The sequence below is a fragment of the Odocoileus virginianus genome, chromosome 4 (assembly GCF_023699985.2).
Source record: "Odocoileus virginianus isolate 20LAN1187 ecotype Illinois chromosome 4, Ovbor_1.2, whole genome shotgun sequence".
Classification (NCBI taxonomy): Eukaryota; Metazoa; Chordata; class Mammalia; order Artiodactyla; family Cervidae; genus Odocoileus; species Odocoileus virginianus.
Window position 1 is genome coordinate 40,880,874 of NC_069677.1, and position 27,364 is coordinate 40,908,237.

General features: G+C 38.3%; 1 protein-coding gene across 9 annotated transcripts in view; it reads left to right on the forward strand.

Annotated features, from left to right (window-relative positions):
• The window catches only part of ZBBX (zinc finger B-box domain containing), a 114,598-nt gene extending 98,194 nt beyond the window's left edge, over positions 1-16,404 (forward strand). For all 9 annotated transcript variants that reach the window (XM_070466469.1, XM_070466468.1, XM_070466467.1 and 6 more), the window contains 3 exons: positions 4,374-4,628; positions 14,219-14,357; positions 16,126-16,404. In XM_070466469.1, the coding sequence (XP_070322570.1) occupies positions 4,374-4,628; positions 14,219-14,357; positions 16,126-16,252 (521 nt within the window). In that variant the 3' untranslated portion in view covers positions 16,253-16,404. The remainder of the gene's footprint in view (positions 1-4,373; positions 4,629-14,218; positions 14,358-16,125) is intronic.
• The last annotated feature ends 10,960 nt before the right edge of the window (positions 16,405-27,364 follow it).

Consider the following 27,364-nt stretch of genomic DNA (forward strand, 5'->3'; position numbering starts at 1 on the left):
TTGCAGTCCAAGGGACTCTCGACTCTTCTCCAGCACCAGAATTCTAAAGCATCAATTCTTTGACACTCAGCCTTCTTTTTGGTCCAACTCTCACACCTATACATGACTACTGGAAAAACCATAGTCTTGTAAATACATAAATTACACCATATGTAATAAAAGGTGTATAAAAAACATGAATAACGTGCTTCTGGAGACTGATAGGTAGCTAATAAGAGTACATATGATCAGTTATAATAGGGGTAGGTGCATGTGCATTTTTTTAGGAATGGAAGTGGTAAAATAATTGCTTTGCCATTGAAACCTATCTGTATGCAAGATTTTAGACGGTAGGTGAGATTTCAGCCAAATCTTAAAGAATTGTTAAGACTTCCCAGCTAGAGGTAGAAGGAGATAACTACAGAGGTAATGACCTGAAATAAAAATGAAAATTTCCTGACTATGCCACAAGTTACAGAAATCTCATGTTCTGAGTTGGTGCCAGTATCATAAAGGAATTACTCTTTCTGTAAGACTTTTAAATTTGTGAATGTAAAAACCTGGTGGCTATGAAATACATGTGTGTTTTGCAGCAAGTTCACTGATTCTGCCCACCCACTGCCAAAACCTACTGTCCCTCCACCCCAGCTTCCTCTCTCTGTAATCTGAGGAAATTATAGATTAACCCTGATCACAGTTACACTGTAAATGTAATAAAAGAAATTGTCCTTGGTGTTAGTTCAAGAATAATATGCTATGATTACTAATAAGACCAGCAGAATATTGGGATGATAATGTAAAATAGTGGTTTGGGTTATATTAATGGGTATAAGAATACCAATAAAGATATAAAAAATATTAATCACTCACTGAATAGCCTTTAATACAGTGGTAATTATTACTGTTCTAAATAAAACATTAGAATTGGATGAAATATAAACAGAGTAACCTGCTTTTTGCATAGTGTTTCAATAATAAATAACATTCTGACCAAAGGACTCAATATATTTTCCCCTGGATAAAGGTCACAAAACATATTTGTCTTTTAATATTCTTGCTCCACTGTGTAAATTACTGAGAATTCATACATTAGAAAATGTATTTTCTAAGTGCTCCTGAAACATTTATGGAAATATTATTTACATTGCCAGTGATGGCGTAAGTTATTTCCAAAAGGTTACTTCCAAAAGATTATGTTTATAATCTACAAACTAAAATACAGGATGATCCCTTTAGTCATGGCATTTTTCATTTGTGCCTATCTTAACTGTGTCTCTAATCTTAACCCTAGCAATAACATTAATAATCTTATACAGGAAACATTAAAGGGAATGACATATTTATCTAAATGAACAAAATAAATAAAACTAAGGACCAAACTGAAACCACTCTCTTTCTATGGCTTATGTACATTAAATTGCACTTTGAGTATACTTCCAGTAAGAAAAATAGTCTCTTTCTTTGCTGTATGGTAAGCATATCTGACCTACACCTGTGTACTTTTTTTTTCTCAATTGGGATCAATTAACCTCTAATACTGTGGCAGCCAGATGTTGTGATATGAGTTCAGCAAATGTTCATAATCTGAATTTTCTGAAGGGCATATACACTATGTTAAAATTTTCTCATCTCATATTTCTCTGTATTGGCAGAAGTCCAGTTTTTTTAAATAACACCTTTCATGTGTTTTATTTTAATGAGTTCTAAATTCCTTTAAATTGTGATTGAGATGTAGCACAGTAAGATAGAAGGTGTGGTTTTCTCCATAGATCTAGTAGTTTCTGTTTTTATAGCTGAATTATTGTATTATTGTTTATAGCTGAATTATATACTCTCTGACCTGTACTTCTACCATTACTGTTTCTACTGCTGGTTCACTTATGAAAGTGGCAGATTTGTTATTCTTGATGTCTCTAAATAAAATATTGATTCCTTACAGGTAAAATATTTCCAACTTCTAGTCATTAAAATAAATCTTAGGGATACTTACTTTTTTAAAAAAACATAGGCACATTTTTGTCAGTTGTTTTTTTTTAGAATTATCTCTGAGTGCAAACAGTTACCAAAAGGTCAGACTCTTAATTTATTTACAATTTCATTCCAACAAAAACTGTTTTTAAAATTGATTTCTGAGATGTTTATTAAAATTGGTACCCTTTGGGACTTACTTTAGTCAGTTTTAATTGCTTAAATAATTACATACTGCATTAAGATTCTTCAGTTCAGTTCAGTTCAGTCGCTCAGTCATGTCTGACTCTGCAACCCCATGAATCACAGCACGCAAGGCCTCCCTGTCCATCATCAACTTCTGGAGTTTAGTCAAACTCATGTCCATTGAGTCGATGATGCCATCCAGCCATCTCATCCTCTGTCGTCCACTTCTCCTCCTGCCCCCAATCCCTCCCAGCATCAGGGTCTTTTCCAATGAGTCAGCTCTTCTCATGAGGTGGCTAAAGTACTGGAGTTTCAGCTTCAGCATCAGTCCTTCCAATGAACACCCAGGACTGATCTCCTTTAGGATGGACTGGTTGGATCTCCTTGCAGTCCAAGGGACGCTCAGGAGTCTTCTCCAACACCATAGTTCAAAAGCATCAATTTTTTGGTGCTCAGCTTTCTTCACAGTCCAACTCTCACATCCATACATGACTACTGGAAAACCATAGCCTTGACCAGATGGTCCTTTGTTGGCAAAGTATTGTCTCTGCTTTTTAATATGCTATCTAGTTTGGTCATAAATTTCCTTCCAAAGAGTAAGTGTCTTTTAATTTCATGACTGCAGTCACCATCGGAGAAGGCAGTGGCACCCCACTCCAGTACTCTTGCCTGGAAAATCCCATGGATGGAGGAGCCTGGTAGGCTGCAGTCCATGGGGTCACTAAGAGTCGGACACGACTGAGCGACTTCACTTTCACTTTTCACTTTCATGCATTGGAGAAGGAAATGGCAACCCACTCCAGTGTTCCTGCCTGGAGAATCCCAGGGATGAGGGAGCCTGGTGGGCTGCCGTCTATGGTGTCGCACAGAGTCGGACAAGACTGAAGTGACTCAGCAGCAGCAGCAGCAGTCACCATCTGCAGTGATTTTGGAGCCCCAGAAAATAAAGTCTGACACTGTTTCCACTGTCTCCCCATCTATTTCCCATGAAGTGATGGTACCAGATACCATGATCTTAGTTTTCTGAATGTTGATTCTTCTTAGGGTACTAGCTACCTTCAAAGTAGATCTTAAAAAAAAAGACAAACTCAATAATCATTGACTGTTTATTACAAAACAGTTGCCTGTAGCCATTCTTCTGAATTTTACGGTTTTCTTTGAGTCAATAGGGTGGGCATGATGTATGACATATATTCAGTCAAATCATAATTTTAATGATAATGGCCATAGCACTTCTTTAAAGAATCCAACATTGTACACAAAGGCAATTTGTATTAAGGGAATGCAAGATTATCTTATAAATTATTTATATTTAATGTACATGTATTTATCTAAATCAAAATAATGATTCACTGTATTAACACTATACCTGTGCTATGAATATCTAAATTTGTGCCTTGAATATTCCCTTGGCATTTATTAAAGAATCTTGTGAGCAATACCAAATGATATATATAGTTATGTTTTGTTAGTACAAATTTTGAAGGGACTTTTTTTTTTCCTACTATGAAAGAACCACACATATTGAAAAAACTAACTAAATCAAACTTTGAAATAAATCAAGACAAAATGGTGACTGCCCTGGTGGAATAAAGTACTAATCTGACTCAGATCTCTGCTTCTGGAATTTTTCCACTGAAGTGCCCTATAGAGCAGCTGAGAGTGAACTAATATTTAGGAAAATTAGAAATGTACTCTCAGTTTTCTTTAAATCCTTTGTTTTTCCAAAAGATTTTGCATACTGTCTATTTTGTCTCCATATCTGTTTTAATAGATGAATGTGCACACCATCAAATAAAATTGGACCATTAGGAAGTGGTACCATGTTTATCCTAGGGGGTTTTTTTCTCTTACAAGGCACAGTGCAGTATTGTCCTAGAATGTAAGAAACGTAGTACAATGGTTGGCCATGGAGTAGATGATAAGATTGGTATGTTGAATTGTTCTGGAATTGACTGCACTTACAGACTTTTGTTTTAGTTAATATTGAAATTAGCTTGCTTTTCTCTGAAAGTAGATGAAATTAGGGAAGAGTAATCCAAGGTGTTCTTTATAACACAAAGAAGGTAATTTAGGATTCACAAAAGGAGGTAAAGCAAAATACATGATAATCTAAAGTTCATTTTCTCATAAATTCTGTTGCATGAATTTAACTGAGTTCAGGAGGCTAGTATTCTGTATCTTTTAAAGCATTCATTCAGAATTTTTTTAATGGTTGATTAATTTATTTTTAATTTTAGGCCAGATATCACAGAGACCTTCAACAGCAAATTTACCACTTTCCAACTCTGTGAGAAGAAGTTCCAGTTGCTTTTCTTCTCATCCCCGGTCAAGAAGTGCAGTTGCTCAATCACTCTCTAAAGCTGCTTCTGAAATTTCAGAAATTGAATATATTGATGATACTGACCATGACGAGCCTTTCTTAGATGACACTGATGATCAGCAGACCTTAGACAGTTTGGAAAAAGAATTAAATGAGCTGAGAAATCTTGCAGGTAATGCTATTTTTTTCACCATAATCAGTATTAACTCTGCCTTCTGCTTGATTCTCCATATCATGCTCCAAGCAAACAAACTTTTCCCTTTTCCTCTTTAAACCATGAACCTTTGTGTCTGTTTTCTTGACTAGCCTCTGATGTCACCCTGAAAATGTTATAGAACTTGTGTGTGCCCAGCCAAATCAGAGATTGTCCCCTTAGCTCATATAATTCACAGTTAAGTGGTGGCTTAAGGTCCTTCATGTGGGCAGAAAAAAAATGTTTTTTCTCCTTCCTACAAGCTCACTGAGTGACTAATCTCTTAGAGCCACTGCCCAATATTCTTGGAGAAAGAGCTATTCCATCTGATCTTTTGAAGCAGTATTTCTCACATTTCAATGTGTACATAAATCCTCCAGGGGTGTTGTTATAATGCAGGTGTATGTCTGGGGCGGGATGCAAGATTCTGCATTTTTACTAAGACTTCCCAATTTTGAGCCTTTTATTTTCATTCATTTCTAAAAGTTTTGATTGTGGCATTATTGAAAATGTCTGTTTTATCTTTACAGTCCATTGGCAAGTCAGATTAATTTAGCAATTTTTTTCCTCTGCACTTAGGCATTTCTCCACTGTCTTCTGTCACTGGATAATGTGCTAGTTTAGTACTTTGGCACAGTTTCCCCATTTAACTTTTGTTTGGTAGAATTTAATTGTCAAATTCTTTCCCACTGGTAGAGCTTGTGGTAGCTCTGTTACCTGAATCCTGTCCTGTTGGAGAATGCCTGCTACCTTTGTATTTGAATGGCAAATTGACTGTGGGTATTCTCTTGCATCTGGGCTTCCCAGAGGGTTCAATGGTAAAGAATCTGCCTATCAGTCAAGAGACGTGGATTTGACCCTTGGGTCAGGAAGATCCCTTGGAGAAGGAAATGGCAACCCACTCCAGTTTCTTGCTTGGGAAATCCCAAGGACAGAGGAGCCTGGCAGGCTACAAGTCCATGGGGTTGCGAAAGAGTTGAACACGACTTAGCGATTAAACAACAAAGTCTCCTTGGGTCATTTTTCTCTTAAACCTTGTACGCACTGATTCATCCTTTCCTGGATCTGAATCCTGCTGAGAAGTAGTTTCAAGTTTCTCATTTTTTACTTCACTCTCTTTTGCATGTGACATGCTTCTTTCTTGATTGGATGTGTGAAGAATTTTTTTCTTAATATTTGAAATTCAGTTATTAGACCAGGATTGTATTTCAATATCAGTAATTCAGCATTTCTTAAAGCACAGAAGTTCCTCTTTGTTTTCAGAGAAATTTTCTTCTGTCGTATATTTGAATTGCTTTTCAGTTCCATTTGGGTTTTTGCTGCCAAGAAACCTCTTTTGTTTATGTTGGATCTCTTTACAATGTTAATGTTTCTTCAACTGCTTTAAGCTGTTTTTATTTTACTTTTTATTTACTGTGACTAGCTCAAGTTTGTCTCTTATATCAGCATTTCAACTTTCAGCTAGTTATCCATTCTTTATGGACTGACCCAATAAATTAGCTCTCTACAGGTATTCTTTTTTTTGTTAATTTTTACTTTGATGTAATTTAAACTTAGAGAATTGCAAGAATGTAAGAATAGTATAAGGAACTTCCATATACACTTCACCCATTTCATGACCTGTTTGTCTTTTACCTCATTTGCACATATGCCCACACACACACACACACACATACACACACACAAATACAACTCTTTTACTGAACCATTTGAGAGAATGTTACAAGAATCATGACCCTTTTCCAAAAATATATTTTAGTGTATTTCCTACAAGCAACAGCTTTTTCTTGTGTAACCATAGTATAGTGATCAAAATCAAGATTAAACATCAATACATTGTAATTCTCAAACCTTCAGTACATATCTAGTTTTTTTTAATTGTCTCAGTGATGTTCATTATAGCATGTTTTTTTCTGGTGCAAGGTCCAATCCAGGAACAAGTTTGCTTTTCCTTTTTGATGTCTGACATGTTGCTGTTTGATCTTTTAAAGTAGTTTTATTCTTTTTAAAAATGTCATTCTTATTATTTATTCTGTAACCAAAGGATTTATGAGAGAATTTTCTTAGGGTCTTGATCTGTTATCTACCAGATTTCTCTTTCACTTAATCATTTTTTGTGTGCAGTGAATTCTTGGATTCCAGTTTGTTTGCTGTCATTTCCTTGCGCCTTACTTGTTCACATGCGTTGTGAGTGGCTTTGCTTGTATCTTTTGTCTTTTCTGATATAGTGAGACTAAACTCTCCCTAAAATCTACTGTCTTCTCTCTACTTGGGCTGGACGTGTCCGTCTTCTCTATGGAGCTGCTGTTTGTGAATTGGCCATTGACTCTTTTCTGTATCCCACTGGCTCAAAGGCACAGGGGAGAGTAGATGAAGGACTGAGGAATCCTTCCTTTACTGGAGGATCTGGGCTCTCTTGTCTTTTTCTGGATTTTATTGAATGCCAAACTTCATTGGACCTGATTTCAAATGTGTTTGTCTCTGTTGGGCCACCTGTGGGTATGCGATTATCTTGCCTCTGCTAAGATATTATGGTGGATGTTCAGGGCTTAAAAATATTTTCAACATTTTCTCCTTGCTTTCCCCTTACCCACTTTTTCCCCCCAATTCTTATGGTACTGGTAAGACTTGTGAGCACCTCAGATGACTCTCCTTTTCCTGTTACTAGTTTGTGTGTGTACTGAGTGGGCAGGAGAAAGGGTGTGGACAGCAGTAGGCCCCCAGCTGGACCTAATGAATCTTCTCTTCATTCCTTTGTTGTCCCTGACTTGTCAAGGTTTATTATGTGAATTTGTATCTCTTCCTTTGATTCCACTTATGATTTTATTTTTTATTTTTCTCCCTTTCCTATTCATTTCATTAGGGATTGGGGAAGAAGAAATTGTGATTCATCTTTACCTATCATGCACTTGCCTTATCCCGCATTACTAAAAATCAAATATAAATATGCTTGGAGGTAATTCTCATGTCAAAAGTCATTTCTAGGGACTTCCCTGAAGGCTCAGTGGTTAAGACTTTGCCTTCCAATGCAGAAGGTAGAGGGCTGAATCCTGGTTGGGGAGCTAAGATCCCACATGCCTAGTGGCCAAAAACAAAACAAAACCAGAAATGATATTGTAACAAATTTAATAAAGACTTTGAAAAAATGGGTCACATAAAAATACCTTTAAAAAATTAGTTCAAAAATTCCATGCACTAGATCAAAAAGATAGTAATGCAATTTTTAATCAGAAGATGAAGGTTGTCTTATTTGGTAAACTGATCAATTTCATTATTTACAAATGAAATACTTTACAAACAGTAGTTTTGGGTTGTTTGTCTCTAACCTCTCAGCTTTTTTATTTTGTTTATCAGGTTTGTCCTTATGTGCTTCACCTTTTCCCTGTCACTCATTTCCTCATACACCCACACCAATATTTTCACCAGAATACATAACTTTTCATACATTAAAAACAAGTACACACTACATAGCCTGTGAACTACCAGAGCTTTTTGATGGGTCAGGAACAGAATGTAATCACTTATACCCAGTCCACCGGGGAATGGCTGTCTTTCTCTTTGGGAAGATTGGCCTTGGATGAATGCACAGCTTTGGAGATATTCACCTGGAGCTGAGGAAAGAGGAGGACTGCACATCAGCCAAATCGTCCCAACAGTCAGGGAGGCGACAGCTGCGGTGGTGCAATCAGGCTTTGTTCTGGAAAATTCATTGATTCTGCACAGACTTTTATATTCTGTACGGCATCAACGGGTAGAGAAATTCCATGCACACTCACTCATGGTGAGTTCTGAAACAACTCTCAGTGAAGGCTGGTCTCCCACAGATACAGCTACACAACTGTCCTCATACAAATGTAAATGGGTGTGCATTTCCATGAAAGCTGCCTTTTTTGTAAGCAACATACCTTCTGACTGATTTTATGTCAGCTCTAGGATACCTCCACTTCCTCCAAGTTCTAGGAAAAGAGCCCTGCCAAAGAGTCTGGAGAAGAGAAAATAGGAAATAATTACATTGAGTAGTGTTTCTCCTTCGACTCCGATTGCTGAGGCTGACAATAGAGTCATTTCAGAAGGAGATGGGGCCAGTGGGAGCTGAGGATATGTGTGTGTGTGTGTGTGTGTGTGTGTGTGTGTGCAGGCTGAATCAGGAAATAAGGAGCCAGCAAAGCAGGGTGGTTGACAGCCAGGCTCTAGGGCCAGGGGCTTGGCTCTAAAATGTGGAGCTACGAATTCCCAGCTTTGTGACAACGGACTAATTATTATACATTCTTAATCTCTCTCTGTATCAGTTTCCATGTATGAAAGATGAGTATGATAATAGACCTTATCATAAATTGTTCAGTGATTGAATTTGAGTATATATTAAATACTATATTTATAAAAATTTTGCCCATACACACACACATGCACTTTAACATTGAAGTGCTTAGCACATAGTCTGTCCTGAAAACACTGTTAAATTATATAAGAAACCAGTGGACAGTGCTTTTGACATACAGTAAGCTCAGTTGCTCTTGGCAAGTCCAACTTTTAGTCAAAAACATAAAATCTGTTTCTATTCTAGAGCCATGTGTTCTTCTGGACCACTTTGAGAATTATAGTTAGCTCTAGTTCATGCCGTATAATTATTCCTCCACAAGTACTTTGTAAATAACACTAAGTTCTGCTTATGCTTTAGTCTCTCAGTCGTGTCCGACCCTTTGTGACCCTTTGGCCTGTAGTCTGCCAGGCTCCTCTGTCCATGGTATTCTCCAGGCAAGAGCACTGGAGTGGTTGCCATTTCCTCTTCCAGGGGAACTTCCAGACCCAGGTATCAAACCTGTGTCTCCTGTGTCTTCTGCATTGCAGGTAGATTCTTTACCACTGAGCCATTACCAAGGCATTTTTGTCAGTTTTTGGATATTGTTATAGGCTGAATAATTTGGAAATATCAGAAGATTTGCATTATGAGAAAATATCAGTAATCAAATACAGTAAAGCATTCACCTCTTCAGTGGTTAAAAATTATTGTTTGGGGCCTTCTCTGGTGGTTCAGTGGCTAAGACTGTGTTCCCAGTGCAGGGGTCACAGTTCAGTCCTCGCTCAGGGAACTGAAATCCCACATGCCACACCGTGCTGCCAAAAAGAAAAGTCTCACTTGTTGTAAACTCATTCTGACTTGTCGTTTGAGTTTTTGTGGCCCTTAAATTCCTTTGGCAATCCTATGCTTGTACGAGTCCACAGGTACTCAGCTGAGTAATTAAAGACAGAGAACTTTTTCTTAAATAAGACAGAATAAAAATCTACCTGATACTAGCAGATGTAGCCATACTAACTACAGTATGAAGTCAAATAGTGAGGCAGTGGTTTCCTGAGTAGTTAGAAGGTTGACCATCAAGTAAGACATTAAACTGTAAAATGGCTAATCAGGATTATAGTTATCTAATTAACTAGATAACCCTTGTAAAGACAGTCAGGTGAAATTGAATTAGAATGGCAATTGTTTTTGCTATAAAGTATCTTGGAATTTCAGGAAAAAAAATTGAGTGACACATGAAAGTGAAAGTCAGCATATTAGAAGCATTCTGATGTAAGAATATGAAGCCATTCAGTGAGTCATAATAATCACTGTTTGTTCTTATATGAGCTGTTGCTCCATTTGATCTTCATTGCTATCCTGTTGGTAGATGGGTGAGGAAGTGGTGCTACTTTAGGTCTCCCTTGTGTGACTACAGTAAGTGAGACTCTGGATGGTGCAGTGACTGCCACCCATGGGTGCCCAGGGGCACCCACGCACAAACCCAGGCAGGTCTGCCCCACGTTCCTTTGTTCGATCACCAGAAACGTGTGCCACTTAAATAATTTGAGATCCTTCCTTCAGATCACTATTGTGATCACTTGAGAGGGAGAAGGTGTTGGGCAGAGTCAAGGCAAAGGAAAGAAGTGTTGAAGGATAAATGAGGCAAGACAGTGGAGGAGGGGAAACAGGCTGGTGGGTTGGGCTGGGTGGGCTCGCAGGTTACTGGAGGAGGGTCCTGATGGTCATATCTCCCGAATATCGGGATGTCTTTTGTGTGTGTATATAGTCCTTTAGAAGTGGTGTTTGTTTTTGTTGGTGGTGGTGAATTATTTACTGGGAAATTGCCTGTTTGCTTTCTTTCTGTTTCTTGAAAGGGGTTAACCTGTCATTTGGTCCTTCCTTTCCTCTTTACTTCATTTCTTTATTCATGTGTGTTTATTTCCCTGTAGAATAAAGTTTTATGTATGTGTTTTAAGTGACTTGAGTTTTAGAAATATACTGTGGAACTTTGTACATAGTCGATTTTCCCTCTTTGCCATTCTTTATTATTGCATTTAAGAGATTCTTCAGTGATCAAAGAACATACACATATCCCATTTATTCCAGGGATAGGAAAGATTTAACTTCAATCCACTCTCAACAATCAGCTGATCTGACAGTTATAAAGTAAAATCTCCAATGGAAAAATCAATGCAATCTTCCCTGGTCCCATATGAGAAAAATCAGAACACTTGGGTTTTTGTATGGTTGACCTTTTAGGTTTTAACACTAACCTGCAGTAGGGTTTTTGTTAAAGTTTAATTTTTTTCTGCCTTGAAAGTCAAGTGATGTCTCCTCTGCTCCTGTTAACCGAAATTAAATAACTACTCCTATTAATTCTGAAATAAAATTTTGAGACTGAATGATTATGCAAAAATGGTCCCATTCTGTTTCTACAATTTGAATTAGCTCAGTATTCATTCAGTTAGGACTTGAAAGACAAACAGAGAGACTTGAAAGACTAACCTCTCCTGGTGGGATTCCTTAGATCTAAGCATCACCATTGGGTTAGCACTGTGGTTCTACCAATTCCAAATCCTGAGCTGACTACTTTCCCATGGGTAACATTCTCTTTCATGGGGTATGTAAAGGGACCTTGCATACCTGTTTTCTTTCACCTTGTGGTGGGGGGGGAGGGGGGACACCTCCATGTGGAGAAGATAATAGCCCAGTGCTAAATAATTAGATTCTGGAACATAGTGATTTATGATTGTGGTGAGCTGAAAGAGCTTAGGTTGAGTTCCAGTTCTTCTACTTGTAGTTGTGTGAACAAGTTATCAGTCCCTAGTGGGCCCTGAATTTCCTAATCTCCAATAAGTGGGGATGGGACAAAAATTTTCACTAAGGAATCTTTTGTTTTTCTCAGAAGTAATTTTATAGAGAATTCCCAAACATAAACGAGACCAGTGAAAGCTGTCTTGCTTGCTTTGAGGTGATGGGAGCAGAAGCCTCAACCCTCAGCTTGCCGGATTTCTCCACATATTGTCATTGTGAATGCTCTGGACTTCTAAGGACACTTACAGTTGTAAATGTATTGATGTCTATCTTCAGTTCAGCCGCTCAGTCGTGTCCGACTCTTTGCGACTCCATGGACTGCAGCATGCCAGGCCTCTCTGTCCATCGCCAACTCCCAGAGTTTAACCAAACTCATGTCCATTGAGTCAGTGATGCCATCCAACCATCTCATCCTCTGTTATCCCCTTCTCCTCCTGCCTTCAATCTTTCCCAGCATCAGGGTCTTTTCAAATGAGTCCATTTTTCACATCAGGTGGCCAAAGTATTGGAGTTTCAGCTCCAGCATCAGTCCTTCCAGTGAATATTCAGAACTGATTTCCTTTAGGATTGACTGGTTGGATCTCCTTGCAGTCCAAGGGACTCTCAAGAGTCTTCTCCAACACCACAGTTCAAAAGCAACAAATCTTCGGTGCTCAGCTTTCTTTATAGTCCAACTCTCGCATCCATACATGACTACTGGAAAAACCATAGCTTTGACTAGATGGGCCGTTGTTGGCAAAGTAAGGTCTCTGCTTTTTAATATGCTGTCTAGGTTGATCATAACTTTTCTTCCAAGGAGTAAGCATCTTTTTATTTCATGGCTGTAATCATTATTTGCAGCGATTTTGGAGCCCTAGAAAATAAAGTCTGTCACTGTTCCCACTGTTTCCCTATCTATTTGCCATGAAGTGATGGGACCAGAGGCCATGATCTTAGTTATCTTGCAGGAGGGATATTCTAAGTTCATTTTTGTAGGGGAATCTCTGCTTGCTCACAAACTTCAAGTTAATACTACCCACCCCCAATTGTCTTCAGCCAGGGGTTTAATACATGCAGTCTGGTGTTTCGTCCTTCTGATCCTGTCAATTTCATTAAAGTGAAGGGAGGAATGCGTGCTAAGTCTCTTCAATCGTGTCCAACTCTTTGAGACCCTGCGGACTCTAGCCTGCCAGGCTCTTAGCTGTCCAGAGGTTTCTCCAGGCAAGAATACTGGAGTGGGTTGCCATGCCCTCCTCTAGGAGATCTTCCCCACCCTGGGATCGAACTCCCCTCTCTTACATCTCCTGCATTGGCAGGCGGGTTCTTTACCACTTGCACTACCTGGGTAAGCCCAGGAATAACAGACAGTAATTTTAATAGTTTTAAAAATCACCATAGCATAACCTCATGTGGAAGTTAGATGGCTCTGACAACATTATGTCTAATTACATAGTAATCATATTTACTTCTATACTTGATATTTTGGTAGTTCACATAAGAAGGTATTGCTTACACATTTGCTTATTGAACTTGCACTATTTGTCCTTACTCAGACTGAATCAGGAGAAGGCAATGGCAACCCACTCCAATACTCTTGCCTGGAAAATCCCATGGACAGAGGAGCCTGGTAGGCTGCGGTCCATGGGGTCACTAAGAGTCAGACACAACTGAGTGTCTTCCCTTTCACTTTTCACTTTCATACATTGGAGAAGGAAATGGCAACCCACTCCTGTGTTCTTGCCTGGAGAATCCCAGGGATGGGGGAGCCTGGTGGGCTGCCGTCTATGGGGTTGCACAGAGTCGGACATGACTGAAGTGACTTAGCAGCAGCAGCAGCAGCAGGCTGAATCACAGGCCAACTTCAGGAAAAAGAAGATGATTTAAGGCTTTTCCCCTTTCACATATACATGGTTATTATCTACCCAAATTAAGCAAGCCAGTCTAAAAGAAAGAGTTGCTTTTCCAAAACTAACCTTTGCCTCAGATTGTGTGGGGGCAAGCCTTTTATTTCTTAGAAGACAAAAAGATATAATAAAGTGTTTAACATTCAGGCAAGTTGAGGAGTTGCACAATATCGTAAGTTTAAAAAAGATTGCTTGTATTTCCTTGGAACTTTGTAAAACTTCAGAGCATTTGGCACTTAAGTTTAGTGTATGTTAAAAATCAATGTGGCTAGGCAAAATAAGTCAGACTGCTGTTTAGTTGCTAAGTCGTGTCCAACTCTTTGGGACCACATGTACTGTAGCCCACCAGGCTCCTCTGTCCATGGAATTTTCCAGGCAAGAATACTGGAGTGTGTTGTCATTTCCTACTCCAGGGATTGAACCCCAGTCTCTTGCATCTCCTGCATTGCAGGCTGATTCTTTACCACTGAGCTACCTGTGAAGCCCCTGTCCTTGTACCGCTTAAAGTTTACTGAGTAAACTTTCGGCACCATATGCTTTGTATTTGTTTCTTGAATTTATGTGTTGACAATGCATGAAATAAAATATTTCAGATCCTTCAGAAAAGCTCTACAGCCTATCCTCAGAAGAGTTACCAGCCTTCAACAACCATTTACTGAATACAAGTCAGACCACCCTAGATTTCCTTAAGGCCTCATGTGCGAGGGGTCTCTGTAGATTTGAGGAACAGAGGTAGGTTAAATATGCTGCTTATATGTACAAAGAGTGCATCATAAAATTTTTGACAACCCCCAACTAGTTACCTTGACTACATAAATAAAGATTGTCCTCATGTGTGTATTTATATGGCTATTCTTTATAAAATGTTTAGGTGCTTTGCTAACCTTTCATCAGGATTTAGTGAAAGGCTTATGAAGTTGTTGCTTTAATGTGAAGAGATAATTCTCTGCTGCACAATGCATGTCAGGAAAATGAAAAGACATTTGGAATTTAATAACCCTTCAGCATTTCTTCTTATATTGAAAAACAGTTGCCTTACTTGTCTTCATTAACTTACTGAATTTCAATACTTTGCATTCATAGACTCTTACTCAATGTGAATAAAGTTTTTAGAATAGAATATTGAGAAGTCTCCTTCTTGAAATCAAGTCTAGATTGTCAATGATATCATTTTAATCTATATGACTTCATTCTTCCCTTACACAGGATAAGAGCATTTAGAGATGGTGATCAGTTTATAAGGCACATTGGTAAAACTAATAAATCTTCAGAAAAGTAGTCTATCATGTCAAGGTGTTATGGTCATACTAGAATTCCCTGAAAAAGGAAATGTGATTCTTCTAAACAGACTGAGAAAAAAGTAAAATAAAATCCCCTTGAATTATAAATTCCTTTGATTTGTTGAAGTCTAATATTGTAGTAAAAAGGAATCAAGAGTTCATATTCTGTCCTTCTGAAGGAGAAAATCATTTATCTGTGGTCCAAGGATTTTTCCATTTCTAACACCACTTAAATTTTTTTTTAAAAAGGGATCAGTATAAAGTTGCTAGTTTTTTCCCTAAAGATAAACCAAAGTAACTAAACCAACTTCATAAAAAGAAGGATATTTAGGACTAAATATAAGGGAATTATATTAATAGAATAAAGCACAGTTCTTTAAAATTAAAAATTTCATGAAAAAGTTATTACCTTGTCCTTCTTTTCTCTATTTAGGCCAGTGAAAAGTTCTTTTGTTTTTGTTTTTAATCACATTTAAGATCTGAACTGGACCACAGACAAGAGTTTACGAAATGCTGGTTTAGCCTGTTTGGGGCATAAAATCCAAAGAAGAGTTCTATCCATCACAGGGTGAAATATTTTATATTATTTAGTAGTGTACATGGGTTGAAATTTTTAATAACTTGGACCAAAATATCTGAAGTATGCAGACTCCTCTCTGTGCCCCATACTACTTCTGACTCCAAGCCTAGGACAGCAACACACTAGAGTTTCCATGAGTTCCTTTTCACCATAAGATGCAAGAAAATAAAAGAACTACATAATTGCTGTCATTAATTTTGGCTTTGGCATATCTAGACTGGCTATCCACATGGTCCTAATTTACTGTACACAAAAGAAGTGATTTATCTGGCAGCCTATGCATTGGAATTCTGTTAAACAACCAACGTAATGATGAATGTTCTTAACAAGAATCTAGAGGCTCTGCAAGTTTCTGAAGTACCTTCTAAAGTATCATCAATGAAAGATGCAACCAGAGACCATAAAATCTTCTCTCCTTGGTTCCACTGTGGCTTTATCTCTTGAGAGGGAGAATGATGAGAATCACGGAGGCTTGGTTTATTGGGCACATTGAGAATTATGGTCTCAGCCCATGGAAATAGCCCCCCTCATGTCTCCCTGCCTCCAATAACTTCAGTGTGTGTAGTATTGATCAGAAGATAAATGAAGAGTTGAAACCTGGTTCTGTATATTGTGTATTGACCTTTTAATGCATTTTCAGCTCTTCTGAAAAGGATACTGGAATCCAATCTTTGCTGACAGTTTCTGAAAGCAGTACGGACGAAGAGGAAGAAGATTTTCTTGACAAGCAACATGTCGTTTCACTCCCGTGGTCAAAGAGTACCTAGTGATCATTCACTACTTTTTCCATTTTGTACCTAGAGTAAAGCAAACCTGAAAAAAGTTATCAAGTGATTACTTGTCCAGGTGATAGAGAGTTTTGATTATTGTCTTTAATATTTCAAGGTTTACAGACTAATAAAAATTAGTGATATTATAAGTTTAAGGGCTTTTTCTTCCAAATTGCACATTATATTAGAAACATTCAATGAAATTTTAAAAATAAGTTGTAACTGTGTCTCTAAGAACTTATCAGAAGGTAGTACATGATTATCTTTTTTAAATTAATTGATTTTTATTGAAGTATAGTTGATGTACAATATTATATAAGTTAGTACATGCTTATCTTTAAAGTTATATTTAATTGTTAAATTATATTTTAAATAATTATATCACCAATGTACATTTGATGGCCTAGTTACACTTGGCAGTATCACTGAGACTGGAATCCATTTTTTACTTTGTTTCATTATTTTTTTTTTTTTTCATGTTAGGGTTTTTGACATTTACAGGTGTTTTGGTAGCATCAAAAGTTGCTGCTAGAAAACAAAAAGAGGACCTGAAATAAAATGAACATGATACTTGCCATTCTCTGTTATGGTAAAACACTGGAAATATCCCCTAATTATCTTATTTTGGGAGGGCCAGTGTGATGGTTCATTTTATGTAGCAACTTGGCCAGCTAAAGTACTCAGATATTGGTCACATTTTATTTTAGATCTTTCTATAAAGGTATTTTTCAGGTGAGATTAACATTTAAATCAACAGACTTTGAGTAAAGCAGATTACTGTCCATAGTAGACTGAGGTCCTCTAAGGAAGAGAGAATTCTGTCTTCAGACTGCCTTCAGGTGAAGCTAAAACATCAACCCTTCCCTGGTCCCAAGCCTAGCTGTCTGCCCTGTAGAGTTTGAATTTGCTAGCCATCACAACTGGTTCTGTTCCTCTGGAGAAGTACAAACCGTGTTTCCCTGACTAGTACAAACACAGTCAGTATGGAGGATTGTTGTGATAGACTAAAAAAAAACAAACCAAAAACTACATTTCAAAGTGTTTGCTAGTCCTGAGTGGTAGTGGTCCCTGGGGTTGGTTTGTATTCAAGGTTTCACATAATTTTATAATACCAAGAGTTTCAAAAGGGACAGAAGATGAAAGGAGGATAGTTTTATGGATATCACTTTGCAATGTCTTCAGACAGTTTCTCCTTAAGGCATTTGTTGCCTTACCAGAGAAACATCCCTACAGGTTGGCATAACCTTTATGCCATCACCACAGCACAGTCATATCTCAGGATTCAAACTCTTTTTAATCTGGATAGTATTCTAAGATTCTAAATTCTGAGATTCTGGGTAGACCCCATATAGACTTGATGGTTGCTTAGTGTAAATCTATCTTTGGTACTTTTTTCATGGCATCAATAAATTGTGCTGGCATTCACACACATCATCTACTTACAGGGTAGAAAAGGATGATAAAGAGATCTATCAGCATTTCTATGTCTTTTAGCATACAAATGCCATTTATAAAAAGTGATTTACATAAGTGAACACAAAGTAATCAGGAAAGCCAATCTTACTATCAGAGTATAATTTCTCAAAAGAAATAACTTGAAGAATGTGAGTCCTCAGTATTGTTATTGTTCTCTGAGCACTTCTTCCACCACAATCCCCAAGAGAGACAACAGTGAGTCACCCTTGAATCTTTATCATTTGTGTCAAAAGCCCTTGTGGTGTCTTACCCTGAGGCTGAATTTCAGTATCTGTAGTTAAAATGGGGATTTCCTCTTCGTCTGTTCAGATAGGAAGAGCTGCTATTTTTCTTTTCAGCGTGTCTGCTCTGGTTTAAAGTTTCTCGGCTTTTCTTCTCCTCCTTTGCTCTAAGACATCTTCCTTTCCCTTTTGATGAAAAAGAAAATTGTTTCTCTGGGTGCAATTTGTAAAACTCTTATTTTGTTTTTTTCCTCAGATGAAATGGTAGGAGATGTTATCCTATTCTCATTAGGAATGTAGGCCCACTACTCTTCTTTCTGTGTATTCAGTCATGGCTTGAATCTTTCATTAACTAGCTCAGAAGGAGATTTTATAATATTCTATTACTTTTTATAATTAAGAGTTTTGAAGTAAAAATTAAGATGATAATTAGTTGTCATTGGTGCGTTTCTGGCCAGAATTTGAAGTAAGCAATGAACCATTGACTTTGTCATTTGACTTCCAATATAGCATTGAAATTAAACATGAGGGTCCTTTGGGGCAGAGCAGACCCCCTTCTGCCTTTATTTGCTTCCCATAACCACACATTTAGAAAAGTTCCTAATTCATTCATCATTAGTCTAATGAGGAAATAAAAAACTAAATAACATTAGAACCTTTGCCTGAAGCAACTTCAGTGTGTTCTCTCATCTTGGAGATCAAGCTTAAAATTGTTGTTAAAGGCATGAGCCTAGTTCTCACTGTGGAATTGAGAGAGTACCAGACATTCTAGAAGAATCACAGCCATATTCCCAATTCTAGAGTTAGCACAGTGTGCCTCTAGAAACTCCTGGACAAGTGATAACATTTTACATGCACATTGGGATTTCACAATTTATATTCAGACTTGCCTCTGGTGTACAGTCAGAGTAAGTCCTGTAATTTTACAATTCTGGCCGTACACATGATGGAAACAAAATTAAATTATAATTGATAATTTAATATGTCTTTTGATACTCGTTGAAGTCATCCATATTTGGTGCACTCTATGTCACACAATGCAGGTCAGTGGCACATCTCAGGCTTAAGACCACCTCATTCTGTGTTTTATACAGGAGGGGCAAGAAAATTTTTTCTTGACAGATGAAATACACAATGGCTCCATCTCTATAATAAGGCACTGAAATATTTAAAATAATGCCTTGATTCAGAAAAACCAGTTCTCTTTGTCCCTATGATTCAGTTGTTGGAAAGATCTTGAGCAAAGCTTATCTCATCTTGGCTTTGGGCACATGCCATTTTCTCATCTCCAAGGTCTCAAAATGTACCTTCTTAACAGACTCTTAACTTCTATCTAAATTAATTCCCATTATTCATTTTATTCCTTCTCATAGTGTCCTACTTTTTCCTCTGTAGCACTGATAATTTTTAATTTATTTGTGTGCATTTTTTAATGTATATCTCTCAACTAGATGGTACATTTCAACAGAGCATGGAGTTTACCTGTTTTGTTCACCACTCTAAGTTTAGCCCCTGTCTTATGCCTGGCTGAGATTGAGTGGTCATTAGTAATGAATGAATGAATGAAAGAAATAATGTACAGGATCCAACTGATAAGCTGTCTCAACCCCTAACTTTTCCCAAGGAGAGACAGCATAGTATATATAGTGGGAGAAACACAGCTTATCAGGTTACACTGTTTACTAGATGGCAGATCACTTAGTTGAATGTGTTCCTTTCTGAATTGGAGGAAACGATACTGACTGGCTTGACTTAGCTCAAAAGATAGTGTGAGTATAAAATGTATTGAGTGCAGAAACCCTTTGGGAACTAGAAAGTGTTGTGCCATGCTTATTATCATAATTTCTCATGTGTTTACCCTACGATCATTGAATATACAGACAAATTAATGGATGGATTAATTAGTGAATTTAGGGCCAAGTTGACATAAACAATCTATGAAAATTACTCAGTATCAAAAATGAAGACTGCATCAGTGAGTTGGACAATTAGATTGAATATTGTATAAAGCTGGCATTTATGTTGAAATCTAAATATCTAAATTAATTTAATTAAAAATATTTCTGAAACATTATTCTCTGTGTTTATAGATTTCTGCTATCATGTGTAAATTCAGAGTTTTTAAATATTAAAATTGCACCAGTACTTTATAAACACTGTGCATCATACTTCCAGAAAGGAGAAATTTTGAAAACATACTATTTATACCTCCCCAAATCTGTTTTTATAGAGCATTCTGTTTCATCATAATTTTCATCCCTGGTTATTTATTACTAGCCACATTTGCATGAAAACAATCTTTATCTCCTTAGAGTTCATCTGTGCCTGTAGTTTATCCCCCACCTAAAGTCATAACTCTTTGTTAGTGATACACTGATTGTTTGCTGGGTAAATGATTATGATGTTGCAAACAGGATTATGGCTTTAGCTGGGGAATAACCAGAAGGCATAGACGAACTTTAAGGAAATAAAGATCCTCCTCTTTTAATGCAAATGTCTTTCATAGTTAAAGGAAAAGGAGAGAATGTTCTTAATGTTCTCCATGAGGTGACAGTTATGTTTAAAATGAAAAGATTTAATTGATTGATGGGATTATCTTCTGTTTCTTTTTTTCTTTTCAGATACACATACAGTACAATAGCATTTATGGAAATGTGGGTGTGAAAGGGCTCTTTTTATGCCCTTATTTCTGCCAGAAGGAAGCAATAGGTTAATTGTTTTCTATTCAGAAACAAATATACATTATTCTACATACAAATGCTTAGCAAAGTTTCTAGGAGGGAAGTGTATTTCATCCATATTTATAATTAACTGAACCTTATATATTCTAAATAACTCTGAAAGAGATGTTTTAAAGTAAGTTTTGGTATAATTTCACATTATTTAGGTAATTGTCATACTATTATCAGATAAGATTCTGTCCTTGTTTATTCAAATGATCAGAGTTCTTTGACAGCTTCTATACTCAAAAAAATGAAAGTTGCAAATGGAAGCATGAGACAGACAGATGCACATTTTAGTTTTCAAAAGTAATCATCACATTTACTTTATCCTCTGACCTCCTATGCCGTAGCTCTGGAAGAATATCTTGTAAGGTAGACTACTTAATCTGTTAGGATTTTGTTTGTTTGTTTGTTTGTTTCCTTTATATTATAGGAAACATCAAAGAACAGTGGAATAACATGGTATTTACTTCCTTGTATGTAAAGTCTAGGATTAGGCAATCAAGAGTTCATCAGGCAGATACATTTCACTGTGTTGCTTCTATCCTGAAGGTCTCCTCATCCTCAGTTCAGTCAGTCGCTCAGTGGTGTCTGACTCTGTGGCCCCATGAATCGCAGTATGTCAGGCTTCTCTGTCCATCACCAACTACTGGAGGCTACTCAATTTCATGTCCATCGAGTCGGTGATGCTACTGAGTCGGTGATGCCATCCAGCCATCTCATCCTCTGTCATCCCCTTCTCCTCCTGCCCCCAATCCCTCCCAGCATCAGGGTCTTTTCCAATGAGTCAACTCTTCACATGAGGTGGCTGAAGTATTGTAGTTTCAGCTTCAGCATCCGTCCTTCCAATGAACACCCAGGACTGATCTCCTTTAGGATGGACTGGTTGGATCTCCTCGCAGTGCAAAGGACTCTCAAGAGTCTTTTCCAACACCACAGTTCGAAAGCATCGATTTTTCAGCACTCAGCTTTCTTCACAGTCCAACTCACATCCATACATGACCACTGGAAAAACCATAGCCTTGACCAGATGGACCTTTGTTGGCAAAGTAATGTTTCTGCTTTTTAATATGCTATCTAGGTGGGTCATAACTTTCCTTCCAAGGAGTAAGCGTCTTTTAATTTTATGTCTGCAGTCACCACCTGCAGTGATTTTGGAGCCCCCCAAAATAAAGTCTTACACTGTTTCCACTGTCTCCCCATCTATTTCCCATGAGGTGATGGGACCACAGGCCATGATCTTAGTTTTCTGAATGTTGAGCTTTAAGACAACCTTTTCACTCTCCTCTTTCACTTTCATCAATAGGTTTTTTAGTTCCTCTTCACTTTCTGCCATAAGGGTGGTGTCATCTGCATATCTGAGGTTATTGATATTTCTCCCAGCAATCTTGATTCCAGCTTGTGCTTCTTCCAGCCCAGCATTTCTCATGATGTACTCTGCATATAAGTTAAATATGCAGGGTGACAATATACAGTCTTGACATACTCCTTTTCCTGTTTGGAACCAGTCTGCTGTTCCATGTCCAGTTCTAACTTGCTTCCTGACCTACATACAGGTTTCTCAAGAGGCCGATCAGGTGTTCTGGTATTCCCATCTCTTTCAGAATTTTCCACAGTTTATTGTGATCCACACAGTCGAAGGCTTTGGCATAGTCAATAAAGCAGAAATAGATGTTTTTCTGGAACTCTGTTACTTTTTCAATGACCCAACGGATGTTGGCAATTTGATCTCTGGTTCCTCTGCCTTTTCTAAAACCAGCTTGAACATCTGGAAGTTCATGGTTCACAGATTGCTGAAGCCTGGCTCGGAGAATTTTGAGCATTACTTTACTAGCTTGTGAGATGAGTGGAATTGTGTGGTGGTTTGAGCATTCTTTGGCATTGCCTTTCTTTGGGATTGGATTGAAAACACCTTTTCCAGTACTGTGGCCACTGCTGAATTTTCCAGATTTGCTGGCATATTGAGTGCAGCACTTTCACAGCATCATCTTTCAGGATTTGAAATAGCTCAACTGGAATTCCATCACCTCCACTAGCTTTGTTGGTAGTGATGCTTTCTAAGGCTTGCTTGACTTCACATTCCAGGATGTCTGGCTCTAGGTGAGTGATCACACCATCGTGATTATCTGGGTAATGAAGATCTTTTTTTGTACAGTTCTTCTATGTATTCTTGCCACAGGGATGGCAATTTTTAGCCATCACCAGCTGAGTCTGAGGCAACTAGAAGTAGGGCAGTGGGGAGAGCAAGATAGGCACTTCCTAAATGAGGCAGCTTCCTTGAAACTAGTCTCTCTGGAAATCTCACACAGTACTTCTGCTTATATCTTATTGGCCAGAACTTATCCACATCTAGATGCAAGGGAGCTTAGAAATGTAGTTGCTTAAGTGGTTGTGTTGCTGCTCAGAATAAAGCTGGGGCTGTGTCACTGGGGAAGATGGGACGAGAAGATACTGAGGCAACTGGCCTCTGTCACAGAATGCTATTCTCATCCTTGATCCACAGCTCCATGCTCTCAGAATATATGGATTTTGACATTAATGTGATTTGAAAATACACGGTAGAAACCAACCTTTTGAGATTTAAATCACTCAAATTTAAGAGACACAGACTTAAATCATTCAATTTCTTATAGAAACCATACTTCTTTTTTTAATTTGAAAGAACTACTGGAGTTACACAGAGACGTCATCATTATTCAGCTTCAAGTTTTCACCTTAGGACTTCTTGAAACACATTCTACATCTCTTTAAAGTTCAGTCTTTGGGCTGGTGCCCAAATCCAATCTGCTTTGGCAAAGACTCAGTGCACTCTGTTAAAAATACTGTGATAGGAAATATTTGTCTCAAATGAATGTTCCAATAGTAGGCTATTTTGAAACCTATGATGGAAATTTTCATAAGAATACACAGAGAACAAATATAAAATAATTTCTTCTTATAGGATTGTTGAATATTTGTACAGTGGAGCCAGAGATTACAGATGCTTTCAGAGATAAAGCCCCAAGGTTATGTTCCTATAGGGCACTGCTGAAATCCTTTAGAGTACATATAAAATGAGAGATTAATTGCTTTCAAACTGAGTTCTGGGGACTCTTAGTGTTTCTTGATCTGGTTGGGGAGTATAAGTGGGATTGAGTTGCCCAACAAAAGCATCTGTAGCTGGATATTTTTTATATGAAGGGGTTCTTTGTAAGACTGAAGAAAGAATTCTGTGAGAAAATTTAGAGATCATTGGTCTAGTGTTTGGGAAGATTTCTGAACGCCCTTTTGTTAGGGGAAGCACACTGATTGAAACCGCCCACCCTGGCCAGGCACCATAGTAACCATTTGCATGAGTTGTTTTACAACAGGAGGTCCTGGTAGGGAACAGGAATAAGCCTCCACCACCCAGAAGAGTTCGGGAAAGGTCAAAGGAGACACCACCTGTCCGACCACTACCCAGAATCCTTCTCTCTGGCATCCATCTTGGCTGAACAAGGCGTGCACCACCAGGAAGGACTCTGAGTCAGAATGATTGGCTAAAGACAACCTGGAAACTAATCCCATCACCATAAAACCCGAAACTACAAGCCATGTGACAGAGCAGTTCTCCTGGGTTCCCTTACCCTCCTACTCTCCACCCAGGTGCCCTTTCCCAATAAAATCTGCTTTGTCAGCACATGTGTCTCCTCGGACAATTCGTTTCTGAGTGTTAGACAAGAGCCCAGTTTTGGGCCCTGGAAGGGGTCCCCCTTCCTGCAACACTTTCAGGCTGGTATTCTGGGATTTATGTTGTCACAGAATATTAGATGTTGTTAAGATACATGACTGGATTTATATGTCTTTGGTTTAAGACTAGACTCTAGAGAACTATGGAGGGAAGAGTTTCTCCTGCTCAATTTATTGGAAGGTATTCAAACATTGGAGAAGGAAATGGCAACTCACTCCAATATTCTTGCCTGGAGAATTCCATGGACAGAGGATCCTGGCAGACTCCAGTCTGTGGGGTCGCCAAAGAGTCAGACACAACTTAGTGACTAAACAACAATCCAAACATTATCCAACTTTAGTCAGCTGCCTGTATTGCTAACTGACTTCTAGTTAAACTTTTTTTCTTCACAGACAAAAGCCCACTCAAAATATTGAAAGTAAAATGGGCTTATTTTAATGGGAAGTGGACTTGTGTGGAAATCCAAGAACAGGAACTATAGGAGAGTTGACCTCACAGGGATTTAGACTTGGCCTTGAGATAGTTCTCTCTCCAGATGGTTGTGGACCCTCATGGGCCCCTGATTGGAGGCCGCGGTGGGGGGCGGGTAATAGGGCACACATTAGCTCTGTTTCTCCTTGCTGGAATGGTCCAGTTTATATTTGCAAATCAGGTAATGTGATTGCCTAAGGAGGGCCCTGGGCTGGGTCAGGCTCAAACAATTGTTTCCAGACCATGGAGAGGGAGTGGAGAAAGGGAAGGATAGATTGTTATAAAATATGGCCTCTGCACTCAACAGGCCCAGGGCAATGATTTAAGGCTGTTTTGAAAAGTGAAGTGAGTCTGATAACCACAGTCCTCCCTGGAAGGCCCTCAGGGAAGGAATGCAAAGTCAAAGAGAGGAGGTCTGTGGGACAGTTGTAAAAATATTGGAGCGGGTGTGAGGAGAGGGACAGTAAAAGGGAGGGAATGGGGGGCTGGTGGCAGGTCAGGATCACCCTGAGGCATGGCAACAGGGCAGGCGGTCCTTGTCTCAGACAGCAGCAACCTGCCATTCCCTGAGAGGCATGCTCTTCCTAGACCTCCTCCAGGTCATGTTCCCAAACATGACTGGAGTATAAATATTACTCTATTCTCAAAGAGCCATTGCTGAAAATGAGTAACCTGGATCTTTGGTCTAAGATTTTTTCCCTGATGTCCTCATCACAATGCTTTTTCATTTCCAGGACTGATCTACTTGACAACTATGAAGTGAAATTTCACACCGAATTCTCCTTGGGGCAGAGTATTCTCTGGAGGCCCCAGTGGACTCTCAACAGCAATGTTACAAATGTGGCAGGTGCCTCCCCTTGGCTTGCCTGCCATCCACAGCCAGATGAGTCTGACAGCCTGTCTCATACAGAGTCCCCTTTATTGGTTTTTGAAATAGTCCCATTTTGTTCTTTATGGAGAAGGAACGAAACCTCAACCAGATGCTTGTGATTGAAATAAGGGATAATGATGATAAAACTTTCACCAAGGACATGTCTCCTCCTGCTATCAGATAAATACCAAGGTGAAAATGAGCCGTTTAACCACAAACAAACATTGCACTAGGGGTAAATGGTTTATTTTCCAAGTTTGAAACAATTATACTTTGACAGCATCACTCTCAAGATTTTAGGTTTATTATAACATCATTAAAAATACATTTATTTGGTATTAGTGGAACGTAGTTCATTACACTGTTACATAAAAGACAGATTTGACATTAAGCTAGTTAAAAGGTCCCAATTTAATTTTCACATTTCTAAAAATATTTCCTACATTTTCATGAACTTAAGTATCTGACTCACTGAGACTTCTTTAAATGAATACAGTTTTATTTTTCTATAAATAAGAATGATATATTATAATTGTACCAAATGGCCAATTTTTTATTGTATGGTATCTTCTGTTCTAGAAAGAGAAACACTTCAGTTTCTCAGCTAGATTTAGAGAAATTATTCTGCTTGATTCTACAACACCAGTGAATGTAAATGGTACTTTAGAAGAAGTGTTTTTGCATTTTCTTCATGAAATCCCAACAGTACAAAATTTAAATTGAGCTTGACCTTTTTTTTTTTTCTTCTTTTTTTTTCTGGAATGAATACTCATTTCAATACTCACCACAGATTTAGTAGGAGATTTGTTAATAAAGGGGCTTCCCTGGTAACTCAATTGGTAAAGAAACCACGTGCAATGCAGGAGCCCCTGTTCAATTTCTGGGTCGGGAAGATCCGCTGGAGAAGGGATAGGCTGCCCACTCCAGTATTCCTGGGCTTCCCTTGTGGCTCAGCTGGTAAAGAATCTGCCTGCAATGCGGGAGACCTGGGTTGATCCCTGGGTTGGGAAGACACCCTGGAGACGGTAAAGGCTACCCACTCCAGTATTCTGGTCTGTGAGATTGCAAAGAGTCAGATACGACTCTGCGACTTTCACTTTGTTAATAATGGAGATAGAATTCCTATCTCTTGTTCAATTCAAAAAGTTCCTTTTAGAGAGGGGACAGCATATTGTTATGACTTCCACTGAAAAAGAGACTTCTTTGAACCCATATCCTCATGAGCCATTCCCCTCATAATCACTTTTTTTGCTCCTTCTATAGTAAAATTTCTCAAAAGCAGTATCAATGCCTCACCTCCTGTGTTCTCTTTGACCCATGAAATTAGGCTTTTGTTCTCGCCACCTAATAGTGTTCTTGTTAGTAACAACCTCCATTTCTCTGAGAGGTCACCTTAGCCTCTCAGCATCATTTGATGTGGTTGACTCCTCCATCCTCTTTGAAACTGTTCTTCACATTATCACTGGGGACACACCACAGTCTCATGAGTTTTTTGTTTTTAATCTTAGTGACTGTGTCTTTATAGTGTTGTCTGAAATTCCTTCTACTTTTCTCAGCATCTGAATATCATGGATATTCCCTGAAATATTGGGGAAAAATCTTGTGGTCTCCTATATCCATACTTTTTAAAAGTGATCC